The 19,844-nt window shown below is 45.7% G+C and overlaps 2 protein-coding genes across 11 annotated transcripts in view; both read left to right on the top strand.

The window, feature by feature from the left end:
• Window positions 1-958: 958 nt before the first annotated feature.
• Window positions 959-8,863, top strand: LOC311030579 (globoside alpha-1,3-N-acetylgalactosaminyltransferase 1-like). 9 transcript variants are annotated; one of them, XM_084036408.1, is made up of 12 exons: window positions 959-1,102; window positions 2,072-2,272; window positions 2,781-2,813; window positions 4,110-4,154; window positions 4,725-4,769; window positions 5,501-5,572; window positions 5,751-5,783; window positions 5,934-6,068; window positions 6,171-6,303; window positions 6,410-6,602; window positions 6,709-6,928; window positions 7,008-8,863. In XM_084036408.1, the coding sequence occupies exons 2-12, from the start codon at window positions 2,211-2,213 to the stop codon at window positions 7,147-7,149; spliced, it is 1,113 nt and encodes a 370-aa protein (XP_083892534.1). In that variant the 5' UTR covers window positions 959-1,102; window positions 2,072-2,210; the 3' UTR covers window positions 7,150-8,863. The 9 variants fall into 9 exon arrangements, with proteins under 9 accessions (XP_083892534.1, XP_083892535.1, XP_083892533.1 ...); XM_084036409.1 differs by having other exon boundaries at window positions 965-1,102; window positions 2,121-2,272; XM_084036407.1 differs by having other exon boundaries at window positions 1,029-1,102; window positions 1,873-2,272.
• A 998-nt stretch (window positions 8,864-9,861) lies between these two features.
• The window catches only part of LOC311030572 (integrin alpha-3-like), a 15,870-nt gene continuing 5,887 nt past the window's right edge, over window positions 9,862-19,844 (top strand). Inside the window, exons 1-22 of one of the 2 annotated variants that reach the window (XM_084036393.1) lie at window positions 9,862-9,971; window positions 10,989-11,158; window positions 12,005-12,132; window positions 12,313-12,398; window positions 12,516-12,652; window positions 12,731-12,837; window positions 13,022-13,114; window positions 13,321-13,380; window positions 13,524-13,677; window positions 13,899-14,092; window positions 14,162-14,250; window positions 14,341-14,474; window positions 14,644-14,721; window positions 14,966-15,030; window positions 16,304-16,440; window positions 16,751-16,894; window positions 17,414-17,511; window positions 17,856-18,024; window positions 18,590-18,676; window positions 18,778-18,857; window positions 18,961-19,038; window positions 19,563-19,665. In XM_084036393.1, the coding sequence (XP_083892519.1) occupies window positions 9,954-9,971; window positions 10,989-11,158; window positions 12,005-12,132; window positions 12,313-12,398; window positions 12,516-12,652; window positions 12,731-12,837; window positions 13,022-13,114; window positions 13,321-13,380; window positions 13,524-13,677; window positions 13,899-14,092; window positions 14,162-14,250; window positions 14,341-14,474; window positions 14,644-14,721; window positions 14,966-15,030; window positions 16,304-16,440; window positions 16,751-16,894; window positions 17,414-17,511; window positions 17,856-18,024; window positions 18,590-18,676; window positions 18,778-18,857; window positions 18,961-19,038; window positions 19,563-19,665 (2,409 nt within the window). In that variant the 5' untranslated portion in view covers window positions 9,862-9,953. The remainder of the gene's footprint in view (window positions 9,972-10,988; window positions 11,159-12,004; window positions 12,133-12,312; window positions 12,399-12,515; window positions 12,653-12,730; window positions 12,838-13,021; window positions 13,115-13,320; window positions 13,381-13,523; window positions 13,678-13,898; window positions 14,093-14,161; window positions 14,251-14,340; window positions 14,475-14,643; window positions 14,722-14,965; window positions 15,031-16,303; window positions 16,441-16,750; window positions 16,895-17,413; window positions 17,512-17,855; window positions 18,025-18,589; window positions 18,677-18,777; window positions 18,858-18,960; window positions 19,039-19,562; window positions 19,666-19,844) is intronic. The other variant, XM_084036394.1, reaches the window with a different exon arrangement.

Here is a 19,844-nt window from a genome sequence, read left to right as displayed (position 1 = left end):
TCACTGGGTCCGCACGGGCCGGACACTTTGCTCTTGCGGGCCGGATTTGGACCGCGGGCCGCTAATTGGGGATGGCTGCTTTATACTATTAGTTTATTATGACTATTATTATTATTATTATTATTATTATTATTATTATTATTATTATTATTATTATTAATGTAAGTGGGTGACTATTCCTCACCTGTTTTGGTTTTGACATACGCGCACGCACTGTCAAACTCGCGCAGCTAATGTGGCGCGGGGGACGCCTTGCCATGGCGACGCGGGAAAACAGAACGTTGATGAACCAAACCAGCCGCGAGGATTTCCCCTTATAATAAGCGCTGCTGCCCTCCTGTTTAGGCCTATCATTAGAGCCGCTAGTTAAGTCCATTCAATGTGTGGGAAACACTGAATAGGTATCATGACTAATACCATTACTAACACTAGTACCATTTAAAAACAAAAAAAGGCTCGGCCCAAATTCGCCATCGGCCCTTCGGGCAAATGCCCGATATGCCCGATGGCCAGTCCAGCCTTGGTAGAGAGGCTACCTGTATGCGGGGCCAGTTTGTGTTATTTATGTGCTCTGAGGTCAGTCTTTTGCAGTGCGTTCAACCAGCCAGTAGGAGGAGACAAACAGCAGCTGATCTCTGTTATTATAGTCATCAGTACTGCAGTAGGCTACAAGTAGGCTACTAACTTTTCTTACTGTGAAAATTGCTACGGAATATATATATATATATATATATATATATATATATATATATATATATATATATATAAACCAGGATGTTCTCAATTCTATATATATATATATAGAATTGAGAACATCCTGGTTTATACCAGGATGTTCTCAATAAACCAGTTCAAACCAGATCAAGAGCAGGTCCAGCCTTGATCAAGGCCAGGACTAGACCAGGTCCAGGCCAGATCCAGCCTCGCTGTTTAGTATCGTCACCTGGTGACGTCAGGTGACACCTGCGGTTAGGGCGGGGAGGAGCCTCAGACGGTACGTTGAACAGGAAGTTGTGTTGTTGTGTATTTTGTTGCACTTCCTGTTTCAGAGCGCAGGGAGCGCAGAGAGCGCGCGCTGCGAGCGACACGAGCGGCGTCCACGGTGAGTCTTTGATCTTTAGCGCGTTGTTTCTCTGCCTCCGGGGACCACTTCCGGGTCCCTTGTGATGTTACGGAGAAGGTGCCGCGTTGATCTCTAGTTGGAGTCTGGCTCCGGTCTGGTCTGGGTTTGGGTCTGAACGCGGAAGTAAACTCCGTGGTTCCGTTTTCTGATGTGCAACCGCTGGAAAACCCTCAGTGCGGGTTTATAAGATCATGTTGGTCTGGCGCTGGTTTCAAATGGTCTGGTTCTTGCTAGCCAGCATATATGGTCTACCAGGTATTTCTGGCGACGCTGGTCTACCAGCAGGGTTTCAGTCAGGATGCTGGTCTACGAGCCCTACCTCGTTCCTGTAAAGAACTGGTCTGGAGTTCTGCTCATTAAACAGAAGAGAACGTAAATTAATGAACTTTAAATACATAAACATGATTTCAGTGAATAAAGTAAACAAGGAAAGTTCACATATATGACGTCATATTAAAGATAACAAAAAATCAAATTCAGAAAACGAATTGTAAATCAGGAACAATATTCATAATCATAATAATACTACTTAATAACTTCATCTGTCACAAATTCTTGTGACTGGAAGACCAGATTTCTTTTTAGGAAGTGAAATATTGTGAAAATATATCCGTCCACAGTTAAAATCAGATTCTTTATTTGACATTTACATGTTCAACAAGAAGCAATATATATTATTATTATTATTTAATTATTTATATATACCACAATACATGATTTACAGGCATATATTCTGTTTTCATTAACAGCCAAGGTGTGTGTCACTGAAAATGTTGAAAAGGCTCTATCACTCTTCACCTTATCACTATGTCAACATGCCGACGGACCACTACGCTCCTTATCTGGCTTTTCTTCACCACACCCTGTCCCTCTGAGTCTATCTGAGTCTATCTGAGTCCCTCGCAGTGTGGGAGTCCAGATCTGTCTGAACCTACTGATTCACCACAGAGCTGAACGGAACCAGGACCAGGACTAACAAAGACTGACTACTTCCTAGAGGAGACGTCTGTTCAGCCTGCTGGATCTGGTTTACGTGGATCAAGTCTGGATTAAGGATCAGCACTGCCCTGGTCTGACTGAGACTGAGATGATGCAACTGATCAACGGTAAATCTGTGACTGTCATCCTGCTGTCGACTTTGGTGCTGGGGTGAGTACTAATATTACTACTACTATTACTTGTACTGGTAGTAGTAGTACTACTACTGTTACTACTGGTACTACTAGTACTACTACTACTGATATAACTAGTACTACTAGTACTGGTACTACTACTGGTACTAGTACTAGTGTTACTGCTACTAGTACTACTCTTAGTACTACAGTCAAGCTGTGTTTAGATACAATAATCACTAATATTACTGCTCGGGAAAGTATACAAGTACTACTAATTTTAGAAGTACTAATACTGCTGCTGCAGGTTTTTTCATATTAAAGAACTTTAACTTAAATGGTACCTTCATTAAAAGTGAAAAGTATTAGAAGCTTTGGGGCCCAAACAACCATGGTGCCTTTCACTAACAATCAGCCAATCACAGAGAACATCAGCCAGTAGCTGATCATTGACTCTGATTGATTGATTGATTGATTGATTGATTGATTGATTGATTGATTGATTGATTGATTGATTGATTGATTGTCTTTCTATTTGATCACAGAGTTGTGTACTTCTACATCTCCCACCCCGACAGGTAAAACTCACACTCATATGTCATATTTGTAACTAGAACAGATGTTTGTCAATGACACTGTGAATAATCTGTATTCCCTGTTGAGTTACCTTTTTATTTTGAAAAGCTAAGGCACATCCTGTTAATATAGGGCTCGTCCCCTATAGGGTTGTCACGATACTAGAATTTGCAAATTGATGCCGATACCCAGGAAAATACTCAGTACCATTTCCGATACCACGGGAGAAAATTAATAACAATGAAGAGGTAGATTTTTTTTAAATAAAGACTAGAATTATACAAACAACATCAATAACAGTTGTCTGACGTAGTGCAAAAAAGAAAACACAGTAACATAACTGTAGGGTGTTTATGTATCATTTATGTTATATGTATTCAGCTCCAGTCCTGTTTATGTTTTGTGATTCTGGTGACTTGGCACCATATTATCATTGCTGGTCTAATAATGCTGGTAGAGCTGGTAGAGCTGGTTGCTACTGGTTCTCTGGAAGCTGGTTGACTTTTCAGACACACGTCATTGTGTTCCTGTTAAATGAACGTCTCTTTACGTAAGGCAGGACTGATAGCGTTAGCTGCCTAGCTCCGTCATTACATTACTGGTTTTTATTAGCCGTTTAATAATTCAGTGTTGTTGAAACAGGAGCTTTCCTGACTCTCCATGAAGAGGTGTTTTTAAGACGCTTCACCATGTTCGCTGCTAGAGAGAGGCGGACCTGTAGCTGTCTGTCTGCAGGGCTGCTAGAGAGAGGCGGAGCTGTAGCTGTCTGTCTGCAGGGCTGCTAGAGAGAGGCGGACCTGTAGCTGTCTGTCTGCAGGGCTGCTAGAGAGAGGCGGACCTGTAGCTGTCTGTCTGCAGGGCTGCTAGAGAGAGGCGGAGCTGTAGCTGTCTGTCTGCAGCGCTGCTTTGGGAAGTTATGCGTCAGCTGGCGGTAGTCCCCAATGCCAGCGGTCGTCCCCCAATGCCAGCAGTCGTCCCCCAATGCCAGCAGTCGTCCCCCAATGCCAGCAGTCGTCCCCCAATGCCAGCGGTCGTCCCCCAATGCCAGCGGTCGTCCCCCAATGCCAGCGGTCGTCCCCCAATGCTAGCGGTCGTCCCCCAATGCCAGCAGTCATCCCCCAATGCCAGCGGTCATCCCCCAATGCCAGTGGTCATCCCCTAACTCCAGCACTGATATTACTACCAGAAACACGAAGCTCCACTGTAATAACATGTTTCTACTTCCAAACAGGAATATTTTAGAAAACAACATCCACTTCTCTTTACTGACTGATTCATCTGACAAACATCTGTTACAGAGTCGGCGTGTCCTTGCAGCAGAACGACATCAGACAAGACAACAGGTCAGTAACCAGCCCCTAACCCAGTATCCTGTTTTCTTTTCCCTGGATGTGGAATGATGGATCAGCTGTTCACATAATCTATAATCAACCTTTTTTTATAATCACCCGTAATACCTGATAAACCATAATTACCACTGCCTGGGTTGAACCTCTTGGTGAGCTGTGAGGGGCCTGCCAGTTGTTGTACCTCATTGATGACCTCTGAGGGTCCTGCCAGGTCTTGTACCTCATTGGTGACCTCTGAGGGTCCTGCCAGGTATTGTACCTCATTGATGACCTCTGAGGGTCCTGCCAGGTATTGTACCTCATTGGTGACCTGTGAGGGTCCTGCCAGGTCTTGTACCTCGTTGGTGACCTGTGAGGGTCCTGCCAGGTCTTGTACCTCGTTGATGACCTCTGAGGGTCCTGCCAGGTCTTGTACCTCATTGGTGACCTGTGAGGGTCCGGCCAGGTTTTGTACCTCATTGGTGACCTGTGAGGGTCCTGCCAGGTGTTGTACCTCATTGGTGACCTGTGAGGGGCATCCACTTCTCTTTACTGACTGATTCATCTGACAAACATCTGTTACAGAGTCGGCGTGTCCTTGCAGCAGAACGACATCAGACAAGACAACAGGTCAGTAACCAGCCCCTAACCCAGTATCCTGTTTTCTTTTCCCTGGATGTGGATTGATGGATCAGCTGTTCACATAATCTATAATCACCTGTAATACCTGATAAACCATAATTACCATTGCCCGGCCAGGTGTTGTACCTCGTTGGTGACCTGTGAGGGGCCTGGTCATGTGTTGTACAGAGAGAGGGGGAATGTAGCAAGGCCTCCGCAGAGCTTCCACCAAACCAGTTACCTGTCTGTCTCTACATGTCGGCCCTGTGATAGACTGGTTATCTGTCCAGGTGAACCCTGCCTTCCAGCCCCCCGCAACCCTGAATACAGGATAAGCGATGGATGGATATAGAAATGAGACGTGGCTTGTAGTTCTACAGTAATCCCTAAACCAACAATGTGTTCCTAATAATAAGACAGAGACATCCTGGTTCTGATAGGAGGTGTGTTTGTGTGATGTGTGATGTCTCTGTCTTATTATTAGGAACACATTGTTGGTTTAGGGGTTACTGTAGCACTACAATGTGTTCCTAATAATAAGACAGAGACATCCTGGTTCTGATAGGAGGTGTGTTTGTGTGATGTGTGATGTCTCTGTCTTATTATTAGGAACACATTGTTGGTTTAGGGGTTACTGTAGAACTACAATGTGTTCCTAATAATAAGACAGAGACATCCTGGTTCTGATAGGAGGTGTGTTTGTGTGATGTGTGATGTGTGATGTGTGATGTGTGTGGCAGCAGCTGTGTGTGTAAACCGGCTGCTAATGTCGTCTCTGCGAGTCAAAACATCCGGCTGGTGGCACCTGACCAGTGAGTACAATTTATTTCTTTATTTACACGTAAACTGACGGTTAAACTAACTGAAGGTCTGATGCTGATATGATTTTATGCTAATGCTAACAGTGTGACTAAAATAACAGGAAGCTAACATCGGTAATGATGACATCATCCCTCCAGACTGCTGTTCTGTGTTCTGTTTGTGTTTTAGTCTGCAGTACAAACAGCCAAGCATCGTCCATGGGTGAGTGCTACTAACTACTTAGCTAATTCTTACTTACTTAGTTACTTAGCTAGTTAGTTAGCTAGTCCATGTGTTAGTTAGTGCTAGTTTTTTGTTAGTAAGTTAGTTAGCTAGCCCGTTTGTTACTTAACAAGTGTGTTTTACCGGTAGTCGTACCGACGTGGTGACGGTGACGCCCTGGTTGGCTCCGGTGGTCTGGGATGGATCCTTTAACCCGGTTCTGATTGACAACATTTACAAACCAAAGAAAATCAGCATCGCAGCCACCGTGTTCGCTGTTGGAAAGTAAGTATAAAACCTCAGTGCGGTGATTTCCACGCTGTCCTCAATGCGGCACCTGTGCTTTGACCTTTGATATGGAGGTGACCCCTCTGACCCTCTGGACAGGTATATTATGTTCCTGAAAAACTTTCTGGAGACGGCAGAGCAGCACTTCTTTGTTGGTTTCAAGGTACACATGTACGTCTTCACCGACCGTCCAGGTGAGGTGCCCCAAGTCAAGATGGCCGCCGGCAGACAGGTAAACTGATGGCAGTGAGGAGACATTCACCCTGATCTGAGTCTCAGTTGTCGACCTGTTGGAGTTAAAGGACCTCTCTGTTCCGTATCCCATGATCCTCTTCCAGGTGACGGTGCGTTCGGTGCCCAGCTCCAATCGTTGGCAGGAGATCTCCGCCCGAAGGATGGAGCTCGTCCAGACGCTGATCCAGGAGATTCGTAACCACACCGACTACATCTTCTGTCTGGACGTGGACTCTAAGTTCCATGACCGTTGGGGGGCGGAGTCACTGGGCGGACTGGTCGCAGTGATTCATCCAGGTCAGTGGACGGTAACAGTGCTCCTCGCCAGACTCCACCCTAACACTCCGATACATGAACCCTCAGAGTCCCATCAGCGTGTGCTGCATGTTCCATGTGTGTCCAGGTTACTACATGGATGACCGCAGTAGGTTCCCCTATGAGAGGAGACCCAAGTCCAGAGCCTACATAGCTCCTGGGGAGGGAGACTTCTACTACTGCGGGGGGGCGTTTGGAGGTCTCCTGCAGGAAGTACACCTGCTCGTCAAAACCTGCCACACCAACTTTAAGGCTGATGCTGAGGATGACATTGAGGCCGCTTGGCAGGAGGAGAGTCACCTGAACAGGTAGGCAGGAGGAGATTCAACTGGTGTTGGCCCGTGTCGAATGTTTTAATGACCGGACTTCCTAATCCTCTGTGTTCAGATACATGTGGATCAACAAGCCCAGTATGGTGCTGTCACCTGAGTACCTGTGGCAGGACTTCAAACCCAGAAACCCTGAAGTTCACATCATCAGGTTCTCTGGCGTCGTCAAGAACTACGCTAATATCCGACCCAACAACTGAGAGTCCAGACTGAGATGGACTGGACTGAACGGCAACAAAGTGATGGTCTGAAAAGGTTTGAGGAAGCTGCCTCTGCACACCTGTCCTTCTCTGAACCACTAAAGACCGGACCCCTTCCGCCCTCCTTCCAGACTCTTCAGACTTCCAGACACCACATTCGTTTTAGATCCATTTTTTAACAACTTTTTTTATCTAAGTTTATTTTTCTTACAATGTATACACATTACAATGAATCTCAGTTTAACGACTTTCAGCGATGTGCCTAAATGCATCGTGTGACGCTGTACACGACTTATTGTCAGCAGGATAAAAGGCGACGCCCATAGAACATAAACGATTCCTGGCTAATGCTAATGTTTGTCCAGAAGCTAAGAGCTGAATCTAACGTCTGTTTCACCGCATGAAAGATCATCTATCTTTCAGGTTTAAACAATGACATTTAAGTAAAAATGAAAGTACTTAAATTGTCTTAAATAGGATTTTTTGGGTCTCAAAATTAGGACTCTGTTGTTGTAAATGTTAATAATCAAGGGGTTGGTTGGAATGTATTTATTTATAAGGATTCATTGTCATTTCTTTGACAATGAAACTACAATCAAAATGAATGATAAATGAAGTGCGTCACCACAATGGTGACAGATCGTCTTCTTTTAACTTTCAGTCTGAATTTAGATCCAGACTCAGAACCACTTTATTTTTTAGATTTTGTTTCTTTAAAATAACATTCCAGAATGTTCCTGAAAGTGGAAAAACTCACCTCGCCATTAAAATCCTCTTTCTACCTCAAACTCAGTTCTTGTAAGGAACAATTTTTCCAGGCGTAATACCATTCAGCTCAACAGCTCTCTTGGCTCTGTTGTCATTGACAGCTCAGAGGGCGGAACCAAAGTATAAAGGAGCTCAACGATTGGGAGAAAGTTAGACTTCAGACCTGAGGAAACGGTTCCTACCCAGAAGCCTCTCTGTTCTCTCACCAAACAGATCAGCTCTATGAAAACTCATTGTTTACTAAATCTTCCAGTAATGGGAGATGAGCATGTTACATTAATACCTGTCACAGGTGTCTCTTACAGATGTTGTCACTGATCAGGCCTCATGTCTGTTCATAACTACACAAACTGAGTCATTATTAATCAGATACGGAACGTGTGTGGATGTCGAGATTCTTTCTACTTGCAGTTGCCCTGTTCTACCACTAGGTGCAGGTTAAAGCACTTTGTCCCTAAGTACAAGTTGATAAATCCCACACAGGACTGATGGTACGGTTGATACATGAGGCACTGGACTCTCATGTATCAGCAGTATGTACCATCATTCCTACTCTTACTTACTCTGCATGAGCATGGTGCGTTCAAACGTGGGATTTATCAGTGTTGGTGTGCGTACGACCACGGTGCGAATGTTTGATGAATACAGATTTCTTTGTACTCGCACACATTCTACATCTGATTCCTAAGACCTGATTCAGAACCTTTTCTATACACTGTTGGTACATGAGGACCAGGATCAGGATCTGGCTCTATGTGGACATTCTAAGTCTGTCATCATTGGAATCCCCCGACTCTAATCTCTCCATGTTTCAGACTTTTAGCATGGAGCTCTTTGGTCATGTATGAATATTCATCAATATTCTCTGTGTTCATTACAATGTGTTTAGGGGCTTTAATGTTAATTGCAACATGATCATGGAAATAAATTGTGTTTTAAACTAAAAGTCTCTGGACACTGCCTGATGATATATTTATAAATTGTGTCCTAAATGTTATATTTTCATGTATGTTCATCATATGTACAGTCACAGTCGTAGTAAAGAGTACTAGAAGACATTCAGTTGCATCATGGGATCTTGACTTTTATGATGTCCCATATACTAGGTGAAGATAAAAATGTTATTTGATTCCTTTATTGCACCTCCATTTCCTCTGGGATAATAAACTCTAAACTCCTCAAAAAAGTTTGGAAAGGTTATTTTGGTTAATTATTCCTCCTGTTTAATAATAACAAAATTGGTATTGTATTTTATATCGTTGGAAAGCCTGATTAGTCACCTATACAACGAGGTACAACTTGTAAGGCTTGAGACTGGTGAAAGACAGACGGCCGTCCCAGGAAGATAACATCCCAAGAAGCTTGATTCCTCACCCTTGCTTCACTGAGGAACCGTAGGCTTTCTTCCAGAGATTTACAGGCAAAAGAGGAACCGGTTTAGAAATGGTAGCAGGGCTCATGTAGGCCAAGCAACTACTGGCTTCTACCTTCAGCCCCCTGGTGGCGGGTCGCCCACATTATATGTCATCAAAACTATCACACTGAGGTGGTCTCTCCAGTTCTCCCCCCATTCACACTGAGGTGGTCTTTCTTGGTCTCTCCCCATTCACACTGAATTGGTTTCTCTTGGTCTCCCCCCATTCACACTGAGGTGGTCTTTCTTGGTCTCTCCCCATTCACACTGAGGTGGTCTCTCCTGGTCTCTCCCCATTCACACTGAGGTGGTTTCTACAGGTCTCTCCTGGTTCCTCCTGTGAGACGACCCACTTTGACCCCTGTTCTACTGACGATGTGGAGGAGAAGACAGGAAGCTGAAGTGTGTGTGTGTGTGTGTGGCGGAGAGAGACATGATTTCATTTCAGTGTGAGCGACGGTGACTGGAGAATGAGAATGAGAGAGAGAAAGAGAGGCAGAGAGAGAGAAACGGAGAGGAGGGAGAGAGAGAGAGAGGAGACAGAGAGGCAGAGAAGAGCATCTGAGCACGCTCAGATCAGTCAGACGACGAAGAGGACGGACGCAGCTCAACATTTATCTTGATGAAGCAACAACAGGAGGTTTGTGTTTCTTCTTCTTCTCTTTCACTTCAACTGTCACATCTACCGGAGCACCTGGACCTGGTTCAGGTTCTCCCTCCGTCCTCCCGTCATCCAAGAGGCTCTTCAGGTCTGGGGTCTGATTCTAGAACTGAAGAAGCCTCTCTGATGACAGGAGAAATGTCTCAGGAGCTTTCAAGGATTAGCAGGACCTGGAGGATCCAGAACCTTCACAGACCTGATTCCTTGTTAAATACATGCATTTGGATGTTTAATTAGAATCAGTGTTTCTCATGCATCACTGCAGTAAAAGTACAACACCAAAGTGTACGAATACTCTAAAAGTACCTTTTATTAAGAATACAGTGGTTTTACTTATTAACTAATTCATTTTTTTAACTTGTTTATTGTTATACTTTTTACGGTTTTATTTTTCTGTTATTATCATGTAAACTGCCTTTGAGTACCTTTTTTAAAGCACTATACAAATAAAAAGTATTATAATTATTATTAGCATGCTAATGTACAAACAGGCTATTTCGATCTGAAGAGACAAATGTTAGAAATTAATCTTTCTGTTCAAACAGTGAATTTTAGCCCAAAAATAACATTCAAATTAATATTTTCATATTTATGTATTATTAATTAATTAATTATATATATTTACATTAATTACATGCAGGTTTATATTTAATAAACTCATTTGATTTGAATTTGAATAATCATAATCTTTTAAATGTAGAGCAGTGAAATAGTCATGTACAATTATTTACTATAGTACTACTATACTGTAGTTAATACACTTAGACCGATGCATCCCCTTTAAAAGATAATAATCCAAATATTTTCTTATGTACTTGTAATGTGGTCGAAGGACTCCCTCGTGTGTTAATCAAACAATCAGAGGACCCAGTACGGTGCCCTGTGGGTCTCCTCAACAACAAATGATGACATCTCCTGTCATCAGACTTCATCACCTGTGCAGTCGCTGCTTCGTTCCACCTGTCTGACACTGACATGTTATTGTTGTCCTCCCAGGTGTGTGTCTCCATGGCGACAGTTGTGTGTGTGTTGCTAAATGTGTGGATCAGTGTGTGCGTGGCATTTAACCTTGACACGTCGTTCTCGCTGCTGAAGACAGGCAGTGAGGGAAGTCTGTTTGGGCTGTCTGTCGCTCTGCATCAAGACCTGAAGACAGACAGTTACCTGTGAGTACACACCTGTCTGTGTGTTACCCGTCTGTCTGTTACCTGTCTGTCTGTTCAACCATCTGTCTGTCTCCTGTAGTCTACTAATGTGATTCATGCGGTGCTTAAAGGGGTCCTTAAAGCACTTCCAGGAGTCATTTAGTCTTTGATATTATTACTAGATTATTAAGACAGATTCAGGCTCCTCCAGGTCCTGATCCAGAACCTCCTGGCCACTCAGAGGTCACCCAGCTATCTGTCTCTATGGCCAATATGACCACCGTCTCTTTGTGGTCTCTAATTGGATTTGCTGCTAATGCACCACACAAACATAATAATCTAGCTCCGCCCACCAGATGCATCTCCGTCTGTGATTGGTTGAACAGAAACATCTAGACCTGATCAGTGATTTAGATCCAGGAGGTTTTTAGGGTCCTTCAGGAGCGACAGCTCTGACATCATCGCCATGGCAACACATGCCTGAGCTTAGTTCAGGGGTGACACACACACACACACACACACACACACAGGACCAGCTGTGTGACTGGTGTAACTGGGGAAAGTAATTTCATCACTGGAGCAGAATCCGCTGATTGTGTCACATGACTGGATCCGACAGCCCAGCGTCCTCCGTCTGTCCTTGTCTGTCGCCGTCCTTTGTCTGTGTCCTGGATGTCCTCAGACGTCTCACCATTTATAATTAAATACATAAAAGTCTTCATCGTCTGCACACGTGAGCAGTTAAGGTCAAACTGACACCAGGAATATTCCAGGTGAATATTCCTTGAAGGACTTCCAGGTCCAGGTTCTTTGCTCCACAGGTAACCGAGGTCTGTCTCATCTGTCTCGTCTGTCTCTTCCTGTCAGGCTATTGGTTGGTGCTCCCAGGGAGAAGGCGGAGCCTAATGTTCCAGCCAATCGGACGGGAGGAGTGTACAGCTGCCCGATCACCACCGACCAATCGGAGTGTAGCAGGATGAAGCTCATAGACCCAGGTTAGAGTCCTGGTGTCCCTCTCTCTCAGCCCTGTGATGTTATCTCTCATGGTGCATTATGGGTAGTCCATTCCTCAGTGAGAAGTGACAGCTGCTGGGTCTGTTATCTGTAATCTGTGGTTACCTTGGCAACAGTCAATCAGATTGAACATCATAAAACTGCAGATAACTCTTTTTCAGACCTGAACTGGTCTGAGGACCTGATTGAGGACATGTGGTTGGGCGTCTCTGTAGCCAGTCAGGGCCGACCTGGAGGGAGGGTCCTGGTGAGTCTTTGTTCTCATTGGCTGATCAAGCTAACACTGTTCACATTAAACCAACTAACTGATTGATTGATTGATTGATTGATTGATCGATCGACCAACCCTCTGTCCTCCCTCCAGGCATGCGGTCATCGCTTCGTTAAACTCTATGGTGCGTTCAAACTCAGACACATGATTGGTCGTTGTTATCTCCATGGAAACGACCTCCAGTATGATGACACAGACGTTCACTGGCAGAATCCCGACCAGCCCTGCAGGTAGGTCACGCAGGTCACAGGTCACATGACGGGGACATCTGTTATTGAAGCTGTGTGTGTCTGTGTGTGTGTGTTCAGTCATCTTGGTGATGTCAGCGGTGAGGTCATGTGTAATATGGGGATGTCTGCCTTCATCACCGACACCGACGTCATCCTCGGTTCACCTGGAAGCTACGAGTGGCAAGGTGAGGCTCCTCCTGTCTCCTCCTGTCAACTCCTATCTCCTCCTGTCAACTCCTGTCTTCTCTTGTCTCCTCCTGTCAACTCCTGTCTCCTCCTGTCTCCACCTGTCAACTCTTGTCTCCACCTGTCTACTCCTGTCTCCCCCTGTCTCATCCTGTCTCACACCTGTGTGTCTGTGTCTCCTAGGAAACGTCCACGTCTCCTGGATGAATCCTGACCTTGTCTTTGACACCCGGAGGAGCTCCTTCCCAAACATGCAGCGCAGGAACATTTATATCGGTGTGCTGGCCCTTTAAATGTGTGCTGGCCCTTTAAATGTCCTCGACTCGCATGCCGTTGTGAATAAAACTGATCCAGGAATGTGTGTGTGTCTGTGTGTGTGTGTGTGTGTGTGTGTGTGTGTGTGTGTGTGTGTGTGTGTGTGTGTGTGTGTGTGTGTGTGTGTGTGTGTATGTGTGTGTGTGTGTGCGTGTGTGTGTGTGCAGGATATTCGCTCCTTCAGTCTCGCCGTCTTCTGTCTCAGGATGATGAAACCATCGTTACAGGTGATAAACTCCTCAAGTATGGACGAAGTAAACATGTGGACCGATTGATTGATTGATTGATTGGTTGACTGACTGACTGATTGGTTGATTGTTTGATTGATCAATTGATCAATTGACTGATTGATTGGTGACTTCATGAACAGGCGCCCCTAAAGACAGTAAGGACGACGCCCGTGGTTCTGTGCTCCTGGCGGTCCGGCGGGCCGAGGCCTTAATGACTCAGCAGACTCTGCGTGGCGAACAGACGGGCTCGTACTTTGGTAACGCCGTGGCAACCGCCGACCTCAACAACGATGGGTAACGCAGGATTCACAAGTCACATGATTCACAGCCCGGAACCACTTCCTGTCCACATGATTGTTTATTGTAGTCATTCAGTAACAAACTCAGTGTTAATATAGAAACCCAGCTTTCCCTGAACGCACCACGGCATCATGTATGAATCAGCAGACGAGCCGACAGGGGTTCAAGGGCACTAACATAGTCTGGTCTTGTTCCTGGTCTTGTTCCTGCCTCAGCTGGAGCGACCTGCTGGTGGGTGCTCCGTTCTACTTCCAGCGGCAGCGGGAGGCGGGCGGGGCAGTCTACCTCTACATGAACGCGGGGGGTCGGTTTGATTCCAGGCCCAGCGTGGTCCTGAGGGGACCCGCCGGGTCTGCCTTCGGCATGGCTGTGGCTGCTGCTGGAGACCTAAACCAGGACGGCTTCCAAGGTGAGAGGATGACCTGAGGATGTTGGGCGTCACCATGGAGACAGAGCTGACGTCCGTTTGCTGTTTCAGACTTTGCTGTCGGGGCTCCGTTCCACCAAACAGGAAGTGTGATGATCTGGAGCGGGAGCAGCAAGGGGGTCTCTCCAGAACCGAGCCAGGTCTGACAGTGAACACACCTGTGTGAACACACCTGGGTACGGTGAGTCAGCAGGAAGACCACTGGCGTGACCCCCTCTGTCTATGTTTAGGTGATCCACGGCAGCAGGGTCTCTCCTGGGTTCAGGACCTTTGGGTACTCTCTGTCTGGAGGTCTGGATGTGGATGGGAACAGATATCCAGACCTGCTGGTGGGCTCTCTGGACGACACCGTCGCTCTACTCAGGTACCTCAGAGCCTCCAACCAGACCGCCTCGGGAGAGATCAGGTCCACTTCAGGTTTACAATTATTGAATGATCAATAACGATCAATAACTCCAAACCACCAGTAACAACCTGATACTATCAATAACCATCAATGACTACCAGTAAAATGATTGATTTGGTTTCCTCAGAACTCGTCCAGTCGTTCATCTCAATAAAACTATCAGAGTTTCTCCAGATGTCGTCGACCCAAACAGCTGTGACTTCTGGTGAGATATAAACCTGCTAACAGGCTAACAGCTAACAGGCTAACAGCTAACAGCTAACAGGCTAACAGCTACCAGGCTAACCGTTAAAATGCTAAATCACAAACAGCTGTCTGGCGCCGTGTGTGTCTGACGTCGTGTCTGTGTGTGTGTGTGTAGTGTGTGACGCCGTGTGTGTGTGTGTCTCTGTGTCTAACGCCGTGTGTGTGTGTGTAGTGTCTGACGCTGTGTGTGTGTGTGTGTGTAGTGTGCAGGTGGAGGTGTGTTTCTCCTACATGTTCAGTACCGGAGAGAAGAACAGAGACAACATCAGTGAGTAAACTCAGATTTATCATCATCATAAATAGAAACGTGTCCACACCTCCACTGGAGTCCTGGTCAGAGTCTCCTGGAGTCCTGGCCTGGTCAGTCTCCTGGAGTCCTGGTCAGAGTCTCCCGGAGTCCTGGTCTGGTCAGAATCTCCTGAAGTCCTGGTCAGAGTCTCCTGGAGTCCTGGTGTCGGTCTCCTGGAGTCCTGGTCTGGTCAGAGTATTCCGGAGTCTTGGTCAGAGTCTCCTGGAGTCCTGGTGTGGGTCTCCTGGAGTCCTGGTCTGGTCAGAGTCTCCTGGAGTCCTGGTCTGGTCTGAGTCTCCTTAAACGTTAGCTCTCTCTCTCTGAACCTAAGATTCTGTTTCCTCCCTTCCTGATCCTGAACCAGCTGTAGAGGACAGTGTCAACCTGTGTGTGTGTGTGTGTGTGTGTGTGTGTGTGTGTGTGTGTGTGTGTGTGTGTGTGTGTGTGTGTGTGTGTGTGTGTGTGTGTGTGTGTGTGTGTGTGTGTGCTCTCAGTTAATTGGCTGACCTGATTGATAGACAGGACAGAGCTGTCAATTAACGGCTGCTGTTAATCAACAAAGTGACACACACACACACACACATACGATGACATCATCGTGTCCTTGTGTGACCTCGTATCTGTTTTTCTGTGAATCATAAATCACATTACAGAACCGGTGTGCCCTGCTTCTGTCTCGTTAGTGTGACCAATCAGAGACTAGGTCACACTGTTGCTGGGAGACACACACACACACACACACACACACACAGCAGTAGTGCCATCAACCAATAATGAATATTATTATGATTCACTTTAACATTTCTATTCATTGTTCAGCTCGTTGGCAAACATCAACATGAAACGTTGTTGGATGGAAACAGGCAGGAAGCAGGCAGGAAACAGGCAGGAAGCAGGCAGGAAGCAGGCAGGAAACAGGCAGGAAGCAGGCAGGAAACAGGCAGGAAGCAGGCAGGAAACAGGCAGGAAGCAGGCTGGAAACAGACAGGAAGCAGACAGGAAGCAGGTGAAATGCAGGCAGGATGCAGACAGGAAGCAGGCAGGAAGCAGATAGGAAGCAGTCAGGAAGCAGATTAACCTCTTTACTATAGACCTGAGACGACTTATGTTGTGATTTGACACTATAAATAAAATTGAATTGAATTGAATTGAAATAAACTTGGCTTAAACCTCCATTTTTATATATGTGATAAGATGTTATTTCATACATAATATATTTGTTGTCTTGTAATCAGAGTTTTCTTTCTCCCAGCCATCCAATTTGCTGTCACTGCTGATGTCACCAGCCTCAAATCCCGCCTCCTTTTCCTGTCCAACGGCCAGGGCACGTCCTCTGGTTTCCTGTCAATGCCCAGACAACGATGTGAAACACTGAGAGTTGGACTGCTGGTGAGACACATGCATTTAACCCCTACAGGCTGAGGGGTTCACACTTGTCCTAGGGGTGGTGCTACAAGAGAGATCATGGAAGCATTCAAATGAAAAGGGATCATCCTCTGGAGAGCAGGGTTGAGATCAATCAATTCACTTTGGTTATGATTGACATCATGTCGTCATTAATCTGATGCTCATAAGGTATAATACGTCACACTACTGTCGATGTGTTCAAGGACACTCTGAAATCCTGAAGTTCTGTCTGATCCTGGTATGAAAAGTGTTTTGTGTGAATTGTTGAGATTCTGTTCTGTGTGTTCTGCAGAATCCGATACGTGACAAAGTGGAACCTCTGGTGTTCTCCCTGAACGCATCTCTATACGAGAAGCTTCCGAAGAAAAGAAATACTATACAGGACCTGAAACGTCTCCCCGTGCTGAGCCAGACGCCCCAACCCATCAGAACCCAGGTCAGAACCCACAGAATCCTTCATAACATAGGTCATACCCTGTCGCAATCCAGATCAGATTCCTCTGCATCTGTTAAAAACCTGTAGGAACCAAAGTCACAACCAATAGAACATAGGTTCTCATTCATCCAGGTCATGTCTATCCTTGAAGAATTTACCGTAGGCAGCAGGTTTAGGTTTTCCAAGGGGTTTCTCGTCTCATCCAAGAGACTTCTTCAGTTCTCACTGACTAGTAGGGAGTTCAGGTATTTACCTGAAGTGAGGCCAGAAACAAAGAGAACCCACAGAAAATCTATTGAGAACAAAGAAACCAGATCAGAATCCACAGATCCAAAGAACAGATCAGAGACCAGATGGGAACCCAGGTCAGAACACATTACAATCCATCAGAACTCATTGGAATTTGAATGAGAAACCACAGAATCAATGTCTAGAGCCAAACAGGACCTCTTAAAAAGCCATCGGGTCAGAAACCAGTGAAACTCACTCACTGTTTGTGTTTCTTTCTTAATCTATCAGATCCACATCCAGAAGGCCTGTGGTTCTGATAACCGTTGCCATAGCAATCTGCAGATGATGGCCCAGTTCACAGATGAGAACCAGAAACCCTTCGCTATGTGAGTGAACTCCTTAATACTTAATAAATATAGTTGATTACTACTATACTAACAGTATATCTCAAAGAAGTACTTAGTTCCTTCTTCTCTTAGTCGTAAAAACATCAAAGGATATAATGAGTCTAAAGCCTGATATCAGAAAGAATTGTCAGCCCTTTACCCTTTGTCTTCATCTTCACTCTGACACTCTTTGTAATCATGTCTTTACCTTCAACTAGTCGATTTGCCCACAAAGACCTGGGAGTTAACATGGACTTGAGCTAAAGGATCTTCCCTTAACCTGGGAACCAGTTGTACTGGAAAAATGCATACAGGCGGCACATTCATTAGGTGTGTCTTTCCAGGAAGAAGGGCAGTCAAGTGTTATATTACAACACCAGCATCAACCGATTGTTTCTGGAGGTCAACGTCAGCAACACACCGTCACCGGGCCGACCAGCAGAGGACGCTCACAATGCTGTTTTGAACATTAGCATCCCCCCATCACTCATATACTCCGGAGTTCGAACAAAGGTAGGGAATTAAGACTTGACCTGAAGGACTTGGCTGATTGACCATGAAGGACTTGACTGATTGACTTGGACTTAACCTAAAGAATGTTAATAATATATGGCTGGTCTTCTGGTATCGCCTCCTGGTCCTCCTCCACAAAGGAGCAAATATTGGTCCTGGTGCTGGGTTGAGGCCCTTCTAGGGTCCTGTCCGGCTCTCCTGTTCTAACAGCTGGTCTCCTGGTCTCCTGGTCCTACTCCAGGCTCTTGAGACTACTGGGAGACACAAACCTTCTGGTGACCTGTCTTATGGATGTGGATCCTGGAGCAGCTGGACTACCTGTAAACCTGATTGGGCTGCAGGTCCCTCCTCATTCTCCAATATAGTAACTAGGATACTAGCAGATCAGGACTAAACAGAGTCAGACTGATGACGAAGGTTGGTCCCTTCAGTTTTTGGGCGGTCTACTGGAGACTACCCTGAAGGACCTGAGACTTGACGGATGAACTGAAACTACCCTGAAGGACCTGGGATTTGCCTTGAACCAGGTCTTCTACAGTCAGTCTTGTGTGTGCCTGTGTTTCAGGGTGACATCCAGATGGTGGTGAAGTGTTCTGTTGAGGACTCTGTTCTTCTGTGTGAACTGGGGAACCCGTTCAAAAGCAACCGTAAGGTACAGAAAGTTCCGTAATGGTCTGTAACTGCTGCCAATACAGCTGCTGGTTTCGTCTGTCTGTCCTGCTGAGACTCAATCTAGTCCTTCCTGTTTTACAGGTTCAGGTGTTGATCATATTTCAGACGTCTGAAATCAGTTTAGAAACCAGAGAGATTCAGTCTCTGCTGCAGCTGTCCACGTAGGACACACACATACACACACACACACGCACACACATACACACACACACACACACACACACACACCTGTGGACAGGTACTGATGTGTTTCTTTGTGTCCAGACTCAGTGAGCAGTCAGATCTGGTCCCTGTCCCTGTCTCCATGTTGGTGGAGTATTTGCTGCAGACATCTCTCACTCTGTAAGTAAGACAGGAGCTGTGTCCCGACTCAGCATCCATCCTTCAGAGGACTTGTCCTTCTTTGTTGGACGAGTCCTTTGATGACCACGAAGGCCAAACCAAGTGGTCCAGTTACAGAGGACTTCCTGTTTGTGTCACCTTTACCGCTCCCATTGCCTAGCAACCATGTGTTTGACCATAAAAAGCATAGAAGTGGGTTACTAATGTAATCTGATTAATAACGGAGCCAGATATTTGATTCTTTTTATTTATGTTCTGACGATTTCAGGCATATTGATTAAAATCCAGTTGTCACAATTAATGCCGGGATACGTTGGGCCGTGAAGGATCCATCAGTTGGATCCTCAGAATCATGAAAAGAAGGCCTTTGAGTCAGGACAGACTTGTCTCAGCCTCAGGACCCATTTGGTCTTTAGATGGACCTCAGAAGGACGGATGCGGGACTGGGACACAGCCAAGACCCTTAATGTTGACCTCTGAACTGATGAACTCACATCTCTTATCGGTCAATTGTGCCCTCACAGAATCAGTCCTCTAGGCCCTGTCTCCTTCAGTGGTCATGTGATCGGTGAATCAGCCATGAAGAAGACAGAGGATGTGGGCAGTCTGCTACTCTTCACCTTCCAGGTTTGTTTGAATCTAGCCTGACTAATAAAATGTAAACAAACAGACCAGCGGTGTGTCTCAAAGTCAAGGAACCTTCGTTGGAAGGTGGAATACTTCCAGGTCGTCATGTCCATGTTGCTTTTGCATGAACCGTACTCTGGTACGGTTCATGCAAAAGAAGCGTGCCGGGCCGAGGAAGC

Source organism: Eutrigla gurnardus (assembly GCF_963514095.1).
Source record: "Eutrigla gurnardus genome assembly, chromosome: 20".
NCBI classification, from domain to species: domain Eukaryota; kingdom Metazoa; phylum Chordata; class Actinopteri; order Perciformes; family Triglidae; genus Eutrigla; species Eutrigla gurnardus.
Note: the sequence above shows the minus strand (reverse complement) of the source record. Positions and strands in the feature narration are given on the sequence as shown.

Bases quoted from the DNA above. Each gene is read 5' to 3' on its own strand.
- LOC311030579 (XM_084036408.1), top strand. From the start codon at position 2,211: ATGATGCAACTGATCAACGGTAAATCTGTGACTGTCATCCTGCTGTCG. The intron at 6,304-6,409 runs GTAAACTGATGG...ATCCTCTTCCAG, and splicing joins AGATGGCCGCCGGCAGACAG to GTGACGGTGCGTTCGGTGCC. The intron at 6,603-6,708 runs GTCAGTGGACGG...ATGTGTGTCCAG, and splicing joins GGTCGCAGTGATTCATCCAG to GTTACTACATGGATGACCGC.